Consider the following 18,154-nt stretch of genomic DNA (forward strand, 5'->3'; position numbering starts at 1 on the left):
AACTCAAGATCCCCACAGTGACAGATGGAGGTAACAGAAAAATGTTACCCATGGAGCCCTTGAGTCCAGTCTGACTGATTAACTTAAGAGTTGCTTCTTTGAACAGATCAAATACTGACAAAGATTTGAAGTTCAGAGGAAAAAGCAAACACAACAAAGAGGTGGAAAGAAGCATTCCCCTGTAAGAAGGATTCTTAGAAGACAGGACAGCACTCCATGTGATTTTATACTAATATATAAGTTGAAAATTAAATGGATGATTTTCTATGAACACTGTTTCTTAGATTGATTCAAAGTGAGATATAAAGCTTGAGTAGACCAGTAACCACAGAAATAATCGAAATGGTAATCAAGTTAAAATTTATATATATATATATATATCTTGTAAACAGAGTACTGTTCCAATGGTTCTGTCAGACATTTTAAAAACAGATTAATACCATGTTATATCAACTGTTCTGGAATATAGAGAAAGATGCAAAGAGTTTTTTTACTCATTTTATAAACTTCTAATAAACTTGGGACAGAAAGATGGCAGTGATGAAGTACAAGAGAAAGTTCTGTTGGCCAATCTCTCGAATTAGCACCTCTCCCTTTTTGTTCTGTGTTTTCCATTTAGCGCTGTAGGGAGACAGTCCTGTGGGTCTCGCATTTTATCCATCTTGTGAGCAGAGGGATTGACTGCCTTCATTCTAGACTATCTTGACAAACATACTTGTATAGCAGACGTTGCTGTATAGAATGGTTACAGGATTTGTTTTGAGCAGAAGTCCTTGGTCAGGACATGAATGGACTAACTACTCATTTTATTAACGGTATATTTTGTGAGTAGAATGTTTTAATTCTGATATAGTTTAGTATATCAAGTTTTTACTTTATGATCAGTTTTCTTTATGTCACATACAGAAAGTTCTTGCCTTTCTTAAAGTCATAAAAATATTTTCCTGTTTTCCTTCTAGGTGCTGTATAGTTCTGGTTTTTCATTTAGATCTGTGATCCATACATCTCTTCTTTTTCTGTTGAGTTAACTTTGTGCCTTGGTAAAAAGTCAAATGATTATTTATACGGGGGCTTATTTCCAGATTCTTCTGTCCCATGGATCTATTTGTCTCTCTATACAGCATCCACAGTGTTAATTACTGTGGCTTTATATTATATCACCTGGAAATCATGTTATATGTGCTCTCCAATTGTATTACTTTTTGTCAAAATTATTTAGGCTATTCTAAGTTCTTTTCATTTCTTTCTCTCTTTTTGATGCCTCTGTGTGGCTTGTGGGATTTTAGTTCCCTGTGTGAGTGCTCAGTTACTCAGTCATGTCTGACTCTTTGCGACCCCTTGGCCTGGGATTAAACCCACACCCTTGGCAGTGAAAGTGCAGGGTCCTAACGGATGAACCACCAGGGACACTGGATCACCAGGGAGTCGCCCGTTTTTTTTCTTTTTTCATTTCCAAATAAATTTTTCTATCATATTGTTTGTTTTAAAAAGCTTCATTGATCATTTAGTCTAATTAAATTTTAACTGGGATGACACTGAATATAAAAATATTGGAAGGATGAATATCTCAGCAATGATGATTTTTAAAATCCAAGAACATGTTATGTCTCTTGATGTGGATCTTCTTTACTATTTCTGAGCAATGTTTTCTGAACAGTGCTGTACTGAGTTGCTTCAGTTGTGCCTGACTCTAAACATGCAAATTAATTTTTAAATTTTATTTTCTAATGTTTGTAGCTGATGTATAGAAATATATTGACATTTTAACATGCACCTTGTGTCTTGAGACTTTTCCAAATTTGTTTACTAGTTTTAGCATGATTTTCTTTTTAATATAGTTTCATAGGCTTTCTATGTGTATGAATATACCATCTATAAATAATGGAAGTTTTACTTCTCGTCTTCCATTCTTTTTGTCCTTTATTCCCTTTTCTCAAGTTACTGAATTAAGCTAGGACTTTGAGTCCAGTGTTGAATAGAAGTAATGAGGACAGACGATCCTGGCCTCTTCCCAGTCTTAGGGAAGAACAGTGTCTTAAGTGTAATAGTAGTACTAGACTTTTGTAGACAATCTTTCTCAATTAGAGTAAGATACCCTCCATTACATACCAAGACTTTTATCTTGAAGAGATACTGAAGTTTGTCAAATCTTCTAAGATACTCTCTTGTGGTTTGTCTCTTTTATTCTGTTACTATCGAGAGTTTTTGAACACAAAGGCAGCTCCAGTAGTTTATGATGTATTACCATTTATCAATGTGTATGTATTTTTTGCTGGATTCTATTTGCTAATATTTTGTCCAGGAATTCTGCATTTATGTTCATAAGGGACATTTATCTGTAATTTTCTATTATAATATCTTTGCCAGTTTGGGGATCAGGATTCTGTTCCTTAAAAGGAATTGAAAAGTATTGTATTCTCATGTATCATTTTGTGACAGGCTGTGTATGATAGAAATCTCTGGTGATGCTCTCTGGGCCTGGCATTTTGCTTTGTGAAGCATCTTTCACTTATACATTGGTTGCTTTCATATACATGCTGTTGTGTAGCTTTTTTTGTTTGTTTTTTTCTTGTGTCAGCTTTGGGAATTTGTGTTTTTTCAAGGTATTAACCCATTTTTAATCTCTGTCCAGATCTGGCAGATTACAGCCATCTGACCACATCTGGCCTGCTGTGTATATGTTTGGGTGCTTTCACCCGGCACTGGTCTTGTAAGTGGTGGTGTTGAGTAGAGACCATGTAGCCCTCAAAGCCTGAAACGTTTTCTGTCTGGCCCTTTGCTGAAGAAGGTTCATCCACCCAGAGCTAAGTTTTCAGACTTAACTGATGTGAGTAGGTCGTCCTTTACCACCGTTATCCTTAGCATATCTGGAGGGTCTGGCTTTGTGCCTCTCTTTCACTCCTGGCTGGTAATTTGTGTTTTCTCTCCTTTGTTTGTAATCAGACTTTCTATATGTTTATCAATCTTATTTAAGTTTTCAAAAAACCTAATCTTTGTTGATTTTCTCTATTGTTTGTTTTGTATTTCACTGATTTCTGCTTTATCTTGATGATTTCCTTTCATCTACTTTGAGTGTAATTTGCTCCTCTTTTTCAAGTATCTTAAGGTGGGAGTTTATTTTAGTGATTTTTACACCTTTTTCTTTTCCTATAAAGCATCTGAAAGGAACTTGAAAACTTGATGAAGATTATCAGAAACTTACAGAGAAAATCATGCTTAATGGTGAAATATTAGCATCATTTTCATTAATGTCAGGAATGGGGTGATTATGCCCACTGTCTCTGACATTCACTGCTTAGTATTGTGCTGGTTTTCGTGATATGATTGAAGGAGAAGTAAGAAATGAATAGTGCAAAGGAAGGTGATAAACTGGGATTCCACAGACTTGATAGTGTCAGAAAGTGTGGGACCTACTTTCTCTGGCAATTTTCTTTGCTCTCAGTAAATGAAAATCCATTTTTTTTTTTTCTGATACTGCTAAAGTTAAAACATTGGTGGGTTTCAAGATTAGAGATCCTTATGGCTATTGTTAAGAGATGCAGAGAGTATCGCTTCTGTGTTTGTCTGGCTGGAAGGAGGTTGGAGGGTTCTGGTAGCTGACTCCCAGAGTGCTATAGTTGTTACCTTATAATGTTCACTTCAACTTGCTGAACTGAGGACTTACAAGCTCCGGACTGTACCGTTTCAACAGAAGGGCTCTTCCAGCTTCTTTGCCACTATGACTTGGGTGTGCCTAAATTGAGAAGTCTTCTATTCCCTTGATGATGGTAAAATTGCAATGTTTCTTCTGCTGCTACAAGGAAAATGTCCTCCTGTGTTGCCTTATGTATTTGTCGGTTGTTAAGTCTCTCAGTCGTTCCAACTCTTTGTGACCCCATGGACTGCAGCATGCCGGGTTTTCCTGTCCTTCATCATCTCCTGGAGTTTGCTCAAACTCATGTCCATTGAGTCAGTGATGCCACCAGGGAAGTCTCGCATAATGTTGACAAGCTGTGTTTTTAATCATCTGTCACTTGGCTGAACTTTTGTAAAAAAAAAAAAAAAAAAAAAAGGAGATATCAATAATGGAGAGATCACAGGAAGGCTCAGACAAGACAGGGCTTCTGCAAATAATTTCACAATTTGTATGGAAAAACAAAAAACCTCGAATAGCCAAAGCGATCTTGAGAAAGAAGAATGGAACTGGAGGAATCAACCTACCTGACTTCAGGCTCTACTACAAAGCCACAGTTATCAAGACAGTATGGTACTGGCACAAAGACAGAAATATAGATCAATGGAACAAAATAGAAAGCCCAGAGATAAATCCACGCACATATGGACACCTTATCTTTGACAAAGGAGGCAAGAATATACAATGGATTAAAGACAATCTCTTTAACAAGTGGTGCTGGGAACTCTGGTCAACCACTTGTAAAAGAATGAAACTAGAACACTTTCTAACACCATACACAAAAATAAACTCAAAATGGATTAAAGATCTAAACATAAGACCAGAAACTCTAAAACTCCTAGAGGAGAACATAGGCAAAACACTCTCTGACATACATCACAGCAGGATCCTCTATGACCCACCTCCCAGAATATTGGAAATAAAAGCAAAAATAAACAAATGGGACCTAATTAACCTTAAAAGCTTCTGCACATCAAAGGAAACTATTAGCAAGGTGAAAAGACAGCCTTCAGAATGGGAGAAGATAATAGCAAATGAAGCAACTGACAAACAACTAATCTCGAGAATATACAAGCAACTCCTACAGCTCAACTCCAGAAAAATCAATGACCCAATCCAAAAATGGGCCAAAGAACTAAATAGACATTTCTCCAAAGAAGACATACAAATGGCTAACAAACACATGAAAAGATGCTCAACATCACTCATTATCAGAGAAATGCAAATCAAAACCACTATGAGGTACCATTTCACACCAGTCAGAATGGCTGCGATCCAAAAGTCTACAAGTAATAAATGCTGGAGAGGGTGTGGAGAAAAGGGAACCCTCTTACCCTGTTGGTGGGAATGCAAACTAGTACAGCCACTATGGAGAACAGTGTGGAGATTCCTTAAAAAACTGGAAATAGACCTGCCTTATGATCCAGCAATCCCACTGCTGGGCATACACACTGAGGAAACCAGAAGGGAAAGAGACACGAGTACCCCAATGTTCATCGCAGCACTGTTTATAATAGCCAGGACATGGAAGCAACCTAGATGTCCATCAGCAGATGAATGGATAAGAAAGCAGTGGTACATATACACAATGGAGTATTATTCAGCCATTAAAAAGAATACATTTGAATCAGTTCTAATGAGGTGGATGAAACTGGAGCCTATTATACAGAGTGAAGTAAGCCAGAAAGAAAAACACCAATACAGTATACTAACGCATATATATGGAATTTAGAAAGATGGTAACAATAACCCTGTGTACGAGACAGCAAAAGAGACACTGATGTATAGAACAGTCTTATGGACTCTGTGGGAGAGGGAGAGGGTGGGAAGATTTGGGAGAATGGCATTGAAACATGTAAAATATCATGTATGAAACGAGTTGCCGGTCCAGGTTCGATGCACGATACTGGATGCTTGGGGCTGGTGCACTGGGACGACCCAGAGGGATGGAATGGGGAGGGAGGAGGGAGGAGGGTTCAGGATGGGGAACACATGTATACCTGTGGCGGATTCATTTTGATATTTGGCAAAACTAATACAGTTATGTAAAGTTTAAAAATAAAATTAAAAAAAAATCTTAAAAAAAAAAAAAGACAGGGCTTCTGAAAGGACTTGAAATTTTCAGTGTTCTTAAGAGTCATAAACTGTTATTTCTGTTGTTAATAATCAACACTTTTTAACCAAATTCTGGTACTGGTGTTAGACTTGGGACTCTACAGACTGGGTACCTTTGCCAAGATGGGAAACTATCCAATGCAGAAGTAGCACTTTTTTAACCAATGTGTGATAAATTTTGCTGAGAAACTTACATGTGTGTACACTCTTACTCTTCCTTGTCTCATCTACTCAAAGCACCTACTTTCACCACCTAGTTCCCCAGTGGCCCTGGGGACAAAGCTCCTAAGTAGGCAGATGCAGACCTTGCCTTTGTGAAGCCTAAAAGCAGGGTATGATGAACACTGAATGTGGCAGTCATGACATAACAATCACCTCTGCTTTTGTTACCATGTACCCTGCTTATTTAACTTATATGCAGAGTACATCATGAGAAACGCTGGGCTGGAAGAAACACAAGCTGGAATCAAGATTGCTGGGAGAAATATTAGTAACCTCAGATATGCAGATGACACCACCCTTATGGCAGAAAGTGAAGAGGAACTAAAACGCCTCTTGATGAAAGTGAAAGAGGAGAGTGAAAAAGTTGGCTTCAAGCTCAACATTCAGAAAATGAAGATCATGGCATCTGGTCCCATCACTTCATGGGAAATAGATGGGGAAACAGTGTCAGACTTTATTTTTTTGGGCTCCAAAATCACTGCAGATGGTGACTGCAGCCATGAAATTAAAAGACGCTTACTCCTTGGAAGGAAAGTTATAACCAACCTAGATAGCATATTCCAAAGCAGAGACATTACTTTGCCAACAAAGATCTGTCTAGTCAAGGCTATGGTTTTTCCAGTGGTCATGTATGGATGTGAGAGTTGGACTGTGAAGAAGGCTGAGCATGGAAGAATTGATGCTTTTGAACTGTGGTGTTGGAGAAGACTCTTGAGAGTCCCTTGGACTGCAAGGAGACCCAACCAGTCCATTCTGAAGGAGATCAGCCCTGGGATTTCTTTGGAAGGAATGATGCTAAAGCTGAAACTCCAGTATTTTGGCCACCTCATGCGAAGAGTTGACTCATTGGAAAAGACTCTGATGCTGGGAGGGATTGGGGGCAGGAGGAAAAGGGGACGACAGAGGATGAGATGGCTGGATGGCATCACTGATTCAATGGATGTGGGTTTGGGTGAACTCGGGGAGTTGGTGATAGACAAGGAGGCCTGGTGTGCTGTGATTCATGGGGTCGCAAAGAGTCAGACACAGCTGAGCGACTGAACTGAACTACATTTTTTTCGATGTAGAATATGAAAAGTAGATTAATGCTATAAGGCTGGATGTCTCCAGTACATGTTTTTATTCCTTTGAACCAGCTATTCATTGTGTTTGATTTTAAGTCTGTCTTGAATGCTTTTTGCATAACCACTGCTTTTCCAACTTGAAAGTGGTGGGTGGATTGGTCTTCTGGAGGCTGGTACAAGGAGTCTATGCGATGTGATCAATAAAAACTGAGACTCTGAAGTCAGACAGTCTGGATTTGAATTCCCCCCCTGCCCTGTTTGGCAGTTGTGGTCAATATGCCCATGAGTCAGTTGTCTTTTACCTGCAAAATGAGAATAATAGAGTGTTGTGAAGATTAAATGAGATAATATAGACAATAACCCTACTTAGTGCCTGGTGCATGTGCACTCTGATTTAATGTGAATTGTGTGCACTGTGGTTATTCTTTCCCTGCCTGCCTTCTCTATGCGTGCTGTACCTATAGAACCTTCTGCCGTTTAGCTGCACAGCAATCTCAGGGAAATCTGCACTATTTCATGCTTTCTGGAATGTGGTAACAGTACTAAAGGGAATCTGTTTTTGACAGTAAAGGTTTGACAGCCTTTGGTGATATGATATATTCACTTACAACCAATTCCTTCGGGATCTAATAGTTTGTCATTGACTGTCCTTTGAAAAGCTATAAAGGAAAGAGGTCTGGTATTCCCATCTCTTTCAGAATTTTCCACAGTTTATTGTGATCCACACAGTCAAAGGCTTTGGCATAGGCAATAAAGCAGAAATAGATGTTGTTCTGAAACTCTCTTGCTTTTTCCATGATCCAGCGGATGTTGGCAATTTGATCTCTGGTTCCTCTGCCTTTTCTAAAGCCAGCTTGAACATCAGGAAGTTCACGGTTCACATATTGCTGAAGCCTGGCTTGGAGAATTTTGAGCATTACTTTACTAGCATGTGAGATGAGTGCAATTGTGCAGTAGTTTGAGCATTCTTTGGCATTGCCTTTCTTTGGGATTGGAATGAAAACAGACCTTTTCCAGTCCTGTGGCCACTGCTGAGTTTTCCAAAGTTGCTGGCATATTGAGTGCAGCACTTTCACAGCATCATCTTTCAGGATTTAAAATAGCTCAACTGGAATTCCATCACCTCCAGTAGCTTTGTTCGTAGTGATGCTTTCTAAGGCCCACTTGACTTCACATTCCAGGATGTCTGGCTCTAGGTCAGTGATCACACCATTGTGCTTATCTTGGTCGTGAAGATCTTTTTGTACAGTTCTTCTGTGTATTCTTGCCACCTCTTCTTGATATCTTCTGCTTCTGTTAGGTCCATACCATTTCTGTCCTTTATCAAGCCCATCTTCGCATGAAATGTTCCCTTGGTATCTCTAATTTTCTTGAAGAGATCTCTAGTCTTTCCCATTCTGTTGTTTTCCTCTATTTCTTTGCATTGATCGCTGAGGAAGGCTTTCTTATCTCTTCTTGCTATTCTTTGGAACTCTGCATTCAGATGCTTTTATCTTTCCTTTTCTCCTTTGCTTTTCGCTTCTCTTCTTTTCACAGCTATTTGTAAGGCCTCCCCAGACAGCCATTTTGCTTTTTTGCATTTCTTTTCCATGGGGATGGTCTTGATCCCTGTCTCCTGTACAGTGTCACAAACCTCTGTCCATAGTTCATCAGGCACTCTATCTATCAGATCTAGTCCCTTGAATCTATTTCTCACTTCCACTGTATAATCATAAGGGATTTGATTTAGGTCATACCTGAATGGTCTAGTGGTTTTTCCTACTTTCTTCAATTTAAGTCTGAATTTGGCAATAAGGAGTTCATGATCTGAGCCACAGTCAGCTCCCGGTCTTGTTTTTGTTGACCGATTAGAGCTTCTCCATCTTTGGCTGCAAAGAATATAATCAGTCTGATTTCGGTGTTGACCATCTGGTGATGTCCATGTATAGTGTTTGTGTTGTTGGAAGAGGGTGTTTTCTATGACCAGTGCGTTCTCCTGGCAAAACTCTATTAGCCTTTGCCCTGCTTCATTCCGTATTCCAAGGCCAAATTTGCCTGTTAAATTCTGAAAAGAGATGGGACACCTGACCTGCCTCTTGAGAAACCTATATGCAGGTTAGGAAGCAACAGTTAGAACTGGACATGGAACAACAGACTGGTTCCAAATAGGGAAAGGAGTACGTCAAGGCTGTATACTGTCACCCTGCTTACTTAATTTATATGCATAGTACATCATGAGAAATGCTGGGCTGGAAGAAGCGCAAGCTGGAATCAAGATTGCTGGGAGAAATATCAATAACCTCAGATATGCAGATGGCACCTTCCTTATGACAGAAAGTGAAGAGGAACTAAAACGCCTCTTGATGAAAGTGAAAGAGGAGAGTGAAAAAGTTGGCTTCAAGCTCAACATTCAGAAAATGAAGATCATGGCATCTGGTCCTATCACTTCATGGGAAATAGATGGGAAAACAGTGTCAGACTTTATTATTTTGGGCTCCAAAATCACTGCAGATGGTGACTGCAGCCATGAAATTAAAAGACGCTTACTCCTTGGAAGGAAAGTTATGACCAACCTAGATAGCATATTCCAAAGCAGAGACATTACTTTGCCAACAAAGGTCCATCTAGTCAAGGCTATGGTTTTTCCAGTAGTCATGTATGGATGTGAGAGTTGGACTGTGAAGAAGGCTGAGTGCCGAAGAATTGATGCTTTTGAACTGTGGTGTTGGAGAAGACTCTTGAGAGTCCCTTGGTCTGCAAGGAGACCCAACCAGTCCATTCTGAAGGAGATCAGCCCTGGGATTTCTTTGGAAGGAATGATGCTCAAGCTGAAACTCCAGTACTTTGGTCACCTCATGGGAAGAGTTGACTCATTGGGAAAGACTCTGATGCTGGGAGGGATTGGGGGCAGGAGGAGAAGGGGACGACAGAGAATGAGATGGCTGGATGGCATCACTGACTCGATGGACGTGAACTCCGGGAGTTGGTGATGGACAGGGAGGCCTGGCGTGCTGCGATTCATGGGGTCACAAAGAGTCGGACATGACTGAGCAACTGAACTGAACTGGAAGTAAAGGAGACAGTATTGTGTTGTAATGTGCTACCCTGGAATAAGGCAGATTTTTGTTGCTGCTGTTGTTAATAAACCTTGAGTAAGAGCAGAATGTTGTATGCAAATAAGCATGCTAGCCAAATGACCACCTAAGATAGTATCCATCAAACCTTTCTGACAATGATTAACATTAAGAAAGTTTATATCAGGTCTAATTTACATCCATCTGTATGCACTCCAGCGTGAAACTGAAATAACACTCATAAAGCAGTTCATGTTCTTACTACTATAATGCAGCATCCTTATTTCTTTATATTCCATGTGATTCCATTCCAGTTCTTTCCATTCTAGGAAGAGAGACCATTAGTTTGAAATATATTGATCTCAGAAATTGCTGGACCAGACAACTCTTATTTAGGCAAACATAGGGGTATGAATGTGGCTGCCATGATGACTCAGATGGTAAAAAGTCTGCCTGCAATGCAGGAGACCTGGCTTCAATCCCTGGGTGGGGAAGATCCCCTGGGGAAGAAAATGGTAACCCACTGCAGTACTCTTGCCTGGGAAATCCCATGGACAGAGGAGCCCGGTGGGCTACAGTGCATGGGGTCACAAAGAATCAGACATGACTGAGTGACTAAACCACCGCCATCAGGGATATGAAAGTGAAAAGTGAAAGTCGCTCAGCCATGTCCAACTGTTTGTGACCCTGTGGATTATACAGTCAATGGAATTCTCCAGGCCAGAATACTGGAGTGGTAGCTGTTCCCTTCTCCAGGGGATCTTCCCAACCCAGGGATCCAACCCAGGTCTCCTGCATCGCAGGCAGATTCTTTACTAGCTGAGCCACCAGGGAAGCCAAGAATTCTGGAGTGGATAGCCTATCCCTTCTCCAGTGGATCTTCCCGACCCAGGAATCGAACCAGAGTCTTCTACATTGCAGGTGGATTCTTGACCAGCTGAGCTACCAAGGAAGCAGCAGGGATATGAATAAGATTTAAGTGCACCAGTCTTCAGCCATACATTTGAAAGCTTTTCTCAGTAATCACCCTATATTCCATGCAAAAACACAAAAAACAGAAAACCAACTGATCAAAAAAGCACTTTGTTTTTAATTCTTACTATACTTTGACAGAAGCTAGCTCAATTTGACCTTTTACAATTTTATAGTCATTACTATTCCACTGAAGTCATAGACTAGATTATGGTTACGTGGGTAGTCAGGTCACTGCAACCAGGAAACTTTGCTTCTTTGTCTGGCTTTGTCATTTCCTACAGGTTGAGTTGTCTTCTCAGAGTCTTAGCTCAGGAGGTAGGGGGATGGGGGCAGTAGTAATATTTATTCTGTATTAATTAATTAATTAAATCCCTTCCTCCCACTCCACTCCTACCCCTACAGTTGTTCGAGGGCCAGCTGGGACAAGGTATTTGAAATAGTTTTGTAAACTAAAGGGCTTTTTACAATTATAAAGACTGTTGGGCTATAAAATTCTATATTTGTAATTCTTACCTCCTTTAAAAAAAATTCCTTCTAGATTTCTCAGTTGAATACACTGATTGCGCTTCTGCTGGGAGAACTTCTACCTGGAGACAGGCAGAAGATCATGACAATTTGTACCATCGATGTCCATGCCAGAGATGTGGTGGCAAAACTTATTTCTCAGAAGGCAAGTTGTAGAGATTGCATGTATTTTTTGCTCTTTACCAGAAGTGGTGTTTTTGTCAAAAATATTCCTGAGAAAGCAATTTTTTTAAGTTGGTATTTTTGATTAGTCCTAAGAAATTGGTTGTACTTACTTTGGATACATTTTATATGGGTTAACAAATATATTATCCTTAAAAGAGTTACCCCAAGTGATATCCCCAGGGATTTGGCCACGTAAGGCTCCTCTAATTCAGATCATCCAAAAATTAAGCCAGGATGTGGGACCTACAAGAAGTCATGTGTTCATTTCCCTGTTGTGTGGCTTCTCTACACCTAAGCATCTTGGCCCATTGGCCTGTGGTAACCACCTCGGTGGCTTATCCCGCCAATAGCAGTAAGATTGTGGGCCACCTCAATCATTTCTGTGTGCCTTTGATTAGTTTCTTTTTGAAGAAAGAGAAATGTTGGCCACCCCTTGTCTTTTCCATTCCAGGCTAAAGTACTTGGGAAAAAAAAAAAAAAATAGTAGTTACTTTCTATTCCTTTCAATGCATTGTTTACCTTCTTTCCTTATCTCTTTAAAAAGTTCATGTATCTCTTTGATACCCCCAGTGTTTAATGTGGAAGGAGAATTACTCATCCTTTTTTCAAAATATGCTCCTACTTAAAATGTCAGAAGTACGATCGTCTAGTGAACAAAACTGACATACCATGCCCATAAAACTACGTTTTCCAAATCTCTCTTTTTTTTTTTTTGAGGGTGGTAATTACCTTCATGGTTTGAGGGTATGCTTATATTGTGACATATTTTCTGTTGTTTTTCTAGTTCATTCTCAATTTATTAAAATCAAAGCGAATTTTGAGTCACTCTACAAAGTACAAGCAAATGCTTCCTCGTGTGAACATAAAAAGAAACACTTCTTGATCCAGGTTCAGGACACTTACTGAATAATGTTGTTTAAATCCTAATCTAAAATTTATCCTTGCAAAATACTCTTACCATGTGTTCTCATTTTGATGATGAGCCATTGATAACTACTCTTTGAATATGACTTTGCATATTTTATCATTTTTTTAATCAGTGATGGTTTGCTTGCAGCAGAAGTTTTAATTTAAAATATGTTCTTTATTTTGTACTTAAAGAGATAAAGACTTTGTCTAATTCCTGCTCATTTGGTGTGCCTAAATATGCAATGTGGAGACTCAGGTAGACATAGACAATGAGCAGATAATAATTTTGGTAACTTCAAGTGATTCCTAGGAAATCCTTGGGTCACATTAGATCTGGAAAGAGACTGGAATTATTTTTCAAACTAGGAAATAATGGATAGAATTGAGTAAAATAAGAAATAATGGCAATGAAAAAATACTGTTGTTTGGCCTAATGAAAAATGGAGTGGAAATCTCTAATAAAAGCAAAACAATTTTAAAATGGACTTGGTTGAAAGTGTAGTTTGTTTATACCTCTGACATGCTGAAATAATGGATTATGTGCTTTTTCCATCTGATTTCGCTGATATGAATATAAAGTCACAAAAGTGATCCAATCCTCTAGGGTGATTCACAAAAGGGGAAAAAGCGTTGCATCAAGAAATTGATGTTGTTGTACAGTAATAGCCTTCTTAAAATGAAGACTTTTATTACACACATATTTCTGATTAAGTATTCAACCATTTACATGCAATTACAGTTTGCAGGAGCATGCAAGAGATTTCCCTTTTGTGAGATTTTTTAGGAGTAAAATGTGACTCAACAGAGTTAATTAATGGATTACATGTGTGGCCTTAAAACTCTCAGTGTTCGTGTGTAGTGATCACTTGATGTTTTCAGGTCGTCACTCCCCAGGCTTTTGCTTGGCTCTCTCAGCTTCGTCACCGGTGGGAGGACACCCAGAAACATTGTCTTGTAAATATCTGTGATGCCCAGTTCCAGTACTTCTATGAATATTTAGGAAACAGCCCTCGACTTGTGATCACTCCTCTAACTGACAGGTAACAAGGATAAGTTGGAGTCGGATGGGAAAAGCCGAGTCAAAAGAAGTCCCCTAGCATGGGTAAAGATGTCTCAAAATAAATATTTTCCATGGCTGAAAATAAAGGGTTGCAGGAAAATGTGGAACAAATAGGGAAACTCTCTGAAAGCAGTATGGAAATGTACTAATTGAGGGACACAATGTTGGTGTTAGAGACAAGGAAGAGAACCACATTAGAAAAGCATAACGACAGGTACTGTGTGGTAGAAACATGAAACCATGGGCCATTAATACGGCTCAAGACAGCGTCTTTGATCTCAGAGTCCATTCTCTCTGGTTATTTATGGCTGACACCCTGATATCAGGATTTCTAACCATTTCTCCCGCTGCATCCTTTTGTTGAAAGTGTAAAAAGAAGAATTGCCTATGGTAAGTTCATTTCTGAAGGTTACATATAGTGAAGGAAGAAAAGAGGGAGAACAGGAATGGTTCAGCAGATACAGTACTTCTGAAGCACTGTGCTGAGGACCGTCCCAGGATCAAGCAGGCAGGATTCCTGCTCTTACAAAGCGCGGTCTAGGGGAGTGTGGCTCGTGAGTGGCTGGGAACAGAGAGGAATGGTAAACAGATTAACAGAGCTGTGTTAGGGGGTAATACTTGTTCACTCACTAAGTCGTGTCTAACTCCTCGCGACCCCATGGACTGCAGCATGCCAGGACTCCCTGTCCCTCACCATCTCCCCGAGTTCACCCAAGTTCATGTCCATTGAATCAGTGATGCCATCCAACCATCCCATCCTCTGCTGCCCTTTTCTCCTATTGCCTTCAATCTTTCCCAGCATCAGGGTCTTTTCAAATGAGTCGGTTGTCCATATGCTGACAAAAATAGTACAGGGTGATATGTTAGAAAGTGTCTTGAAGGGAGAGCCTGCTATAGATTGTGAGACGACAGTGGAGCCAAGACTCAAATGATAACAGGGAACCAGCAAGGCAAACATCCTGGGCCAGATAGTTACAGGTAAAGACAAGTACAAAGTTTCTAAGATGGAAAGGAGCTTGGCTGCTTCCAGGGATAGATACAGAGCCCAGTGTGGCTCAAGTGTGTCAAAGGAGCAAGTGGTTCTTAAAAGTTCATTGCCACTTGACTCCAAGGTAATAGATAAACACAGTCAGAATGTTGTAGAGATAAGGATATGTCACCTTGACCTGAAATTCCTTGTTAGTATTCCAACCTGTGCTGAATTATTTGATGGGAGAAAGCATATTTAGTCTTTGTCATTAATGAAAGAGAAATCAGACCTCAAGATCATACTCATGTTCCCAATTACCCAGTTATCACCATGCTGCATAGGTTACCTGGGAATGAAAGTGCAAACAGCTTCAAGTCTGTCTGTCGACCTGGGGTCATAATGGTGCCCTGGGAGGTTAGTGAAATTCCCTCATTAGCTTTGGGATTGTTCTTAAACATATTAATCTACTTGTGACTATGTCATTGATAAATCATAAGGCTTCTGTAATTGTTTCTTTAATTCAGTTCTCTTTAACTTGCCTCTCACTAAAGTCAGTGTTCACTATCTAGTTAATTTATGTACTGCTTTCAGCGTGAGAAATTAAAATTTGTAGCCTGACAAAATCACTTGTATTGTCAAAACTGCAAATGCCTAGAATCTGCTGTATCCGTGCCATTGTAAATAGAGAAGGATACAGGGTACAGGACAAAAGGGAAGAGGCGTTTTAAAGTCTATCAATAGTGAGGACCAATAGCATATTAACTTTACAATTTGAAAATCACTAAGAGGTTTATTTAGAAGTAAAAAGGAAGATTAATATTCCTTTTATAGAGTGAATAGGGCTGTATAAGATGTTCACATTATGTTCATTTCTCTCCCATTTCATTCTTGGGATTATTTACTAATAGTCTACATTAACACAATACCTTGCAAATACTCCCATTATGTCCTCTTTGGTGTTGACCTTCCCTTGGTGCTTTAGGCTGGAAAAATATTGTCTCCTTCTCCCCTATGTGGGCGGGTTCAGAGACCCAGGTCACCCAGTTTGTAACTGAGAAACTTGGGCTGGAACACAGGTGTTTCCTGGGGTGCAGGCTAAGCTGCTGTTACAGAAAGACCCGGAATATAAGGGCTTCAATAGCATGGAAGCTGGGGTCTCAGTTGGGTGGCATTCCCGAGGAGTGTGGTTCAGCAGTATTGGCTTCCGGGTGGCCAACATGCTACACGTGGCTTGAACACTTACTTCATTTTGTGGAAAAGGGGAAAAACATCTCAAAGGAGGCATCCTAGGGTATGCGTACTCATTTCGGTGCATATCACACTGGTTGGAGCTTGGTCACTTGGCTGCTCCTGGCTGGAAGGCAGGGAGAAAATGTAGTCTATAGCATATAGGTGGTCGTAGGTCCACTGGAACTTGGAACCACAGGGAAAGATTGCTAGGGCATTGTCTGCACTAGAAAAAGTGCTATAATTCCTAGGCCAGGGATCTTTCAACTCCATATTCATTGTAAGATGCTCTGAAATGTGATGGCTGTAAAAAATAGAAACTCTTGCAATTTCCATAGATAATTACTTCAATTTGCATAGTACTTTGAATTTTTAAGGCATTCACCTTTGGCTTTCTTAGCCGTCCATTGCTTTCACCACTTGGCCACCTCATTGAGTTGGCTTTCTTAATATAACCCTATAATAAACCTCATTTTATGGAGGAAAAAACTGAGGCAGGTTGATGTCAGAAATGCAGTTTAAGGTTAACATTTGATGGATGGCAGAGTAGACACTGGTCCTGGGTACCCCCACTAGATCCCCTGTCTGTACTAAAACAAAGATAATTCATGAATTTGCAGAAACCTCACGTTAGGTCCTGGCCAGGTATTCATTTTCCTTCTTTTACAAGTGTTAAATTTTGTCTTAGCATATTTTTCTTTAGGCTAAGAATCTGAATCTTTCCTGCAAAAATAAGTATTATCATAGTCTAAACACACATAACAACACGTTCGAAATGAATTCCTGAATACATTTTTAATGTAATAAATTATCTGTGTCATATTGGCTTTGTGTAATGAAATAGGTATATATTATCTGCATACTTTGTATTTATATATATTTGTACATCTCGTCTCTTAATGTATTTATTAAAATATGAAGTGTTTAATTCTTCATCATCCAAGATTCCTATTTTTCTTATATAAACAATATTTTGAAATGTTGTCTGCCATATTAATAATATGTTTACCTAGAAATATCAGAAATTCAAGAGCATTACAAATTAAGTGTCATTTGTATTCAAATACACAGCTCTTTGGAAATGAGATAAAGCAATGCCTTCTTCTCGATTATTTTTAAACAGCCAACCTGAAATTAAATTTGATACAATATTATTCTGACTTTTACCATGAACAAATCAGAGGTATGTCAACATGTTGTATTACAGCTACATTCTGGACCATAGCTTCTTAAACTTACAAAAATATTGGATTGTCCTTCACTTTTTCTAGGAATCTCATATAAAATTGTAATACTTGTGTTTTCTTTTGCTTAAAGGTGTTACATTACTTTAACTCAGTCCCTTCATCTCACCATGAGCGGGGCTCCAGCTGGCCCGGCTGGAACAGGGAAAACAGAAACCACCAAAGATCTTGGCCGTGCCCTTGGCATGATGGTTTATGTATTCAACTGTTCAGAGCAAATGGACTACAAAGTAAGTTATAAAATGATACAGCCTAATAGTATTATTCCTCATCTGGAATGATTCAAACTAATACCTTAAAACTCTTTTCTGTTTACAAATTCTTAATGCCTCACTCCATCGTTTAGTCCATAGGAAATATCTATAAGGGACTGGTGCAGACAGGAGCCTGGGGCTGCTTTGACGAGTTCAATCGAATCTCTGTGGAAGTTCTGTCAGTGGTGTCAGTACAAGTGAAAATGATACACGATGCCATCAGAAACAGGAAGGAGAGGTGAGTGGCACGTGGCTTCTTCCTATTGTTCCAAGTAGAAAGAGCACCATGGAGCAATAGAGGAGACCTCATCTCCACAGTCTCTGACGGCCTCTCCCTGTCCCATGAGATGGACAGGATGAGAGTGACTGGTTAATTGTGAAGATTTATTTTGAATAACCCCCAATGTCTTTACAGTGGTGTTTGAGTGTTGAATACAAGAAAGGTGTATCACATTACTTTAATTACTTAAAGAATAAGCACCCTCTGCAACACTGAATCCCGTGATCAATTCTCAGTCCTGATCTTACTTGACCTTCTGGCAGCATCTAACACCATCTCTCCCTTCTACATGATACACTTTCTTCACATAGGTTCCAAGATCCCACATCCTCCCAGTTTTCCCTCATCCTCAGGGCTGCTCGTTCGCTGATTTCTTCTTGACTATAAAATGAGGGGAAGCATAGTATCCATCTCACAG

At 39.5% G+C, this 18,154-nt stretch overlaps 1 protein-coding gene across 11 annotated transcripts in view; it reads left to right on the top strand.

The window, feature by feature from the left end:
- DNAH11 (dynein axonemal heavy chain 11) overlaps positions 1 to 18,154 on the top strand; it is a 367,742-nt gene that overhangs the window by 118,942 nt on the left and 230,646 nt on the right. For all 11 annotated transcript variants that reach the window (XR_008717731.1, XR_008717733.1, XM_055589961.1 and 8 more), the window contains 4 exons: positions 11,641 to 11,772; positions 13,581 to 13,741; positions 17,276 to 17,432; positions 17,549 to 17,694. Coding sequence is in view for 9 of the 11 variants with exons in the window: in XM_055589961.1 (XP_055445936.1) it covers positions 11,641 to 11,772; positions 13,581 to 13,741; positions 17,276 to 17,432; positions 17,549 to 17,694 (596 nt within the window). In the remaining 2 variants the exon portion in view is untranslated. The remainder of the gene's footprint in view (positions 1 to 11,640; positions 11,773 to 13,580; positions 13,742 to 17,275; positions 17,433 to 17,548; positions 17,695 to 18,154) is intronic.

The sequence above is a fragment of the Bubalus kerabau genome, chromosome 8 (assembly GCF_029407905.1).
Source record: "Bubalus kerabau isolate K-KA32 ecotype Philippines breed swamp buffalo chromosome 8, PCC_UOA_SB_1v2, whole genome shotgun sequence".
NCBI lineage: Eukaryota > Metazoa > Chordata > Mammalia > Artiodactyla > Bovidae > Bubalus > Bubalus kerabau.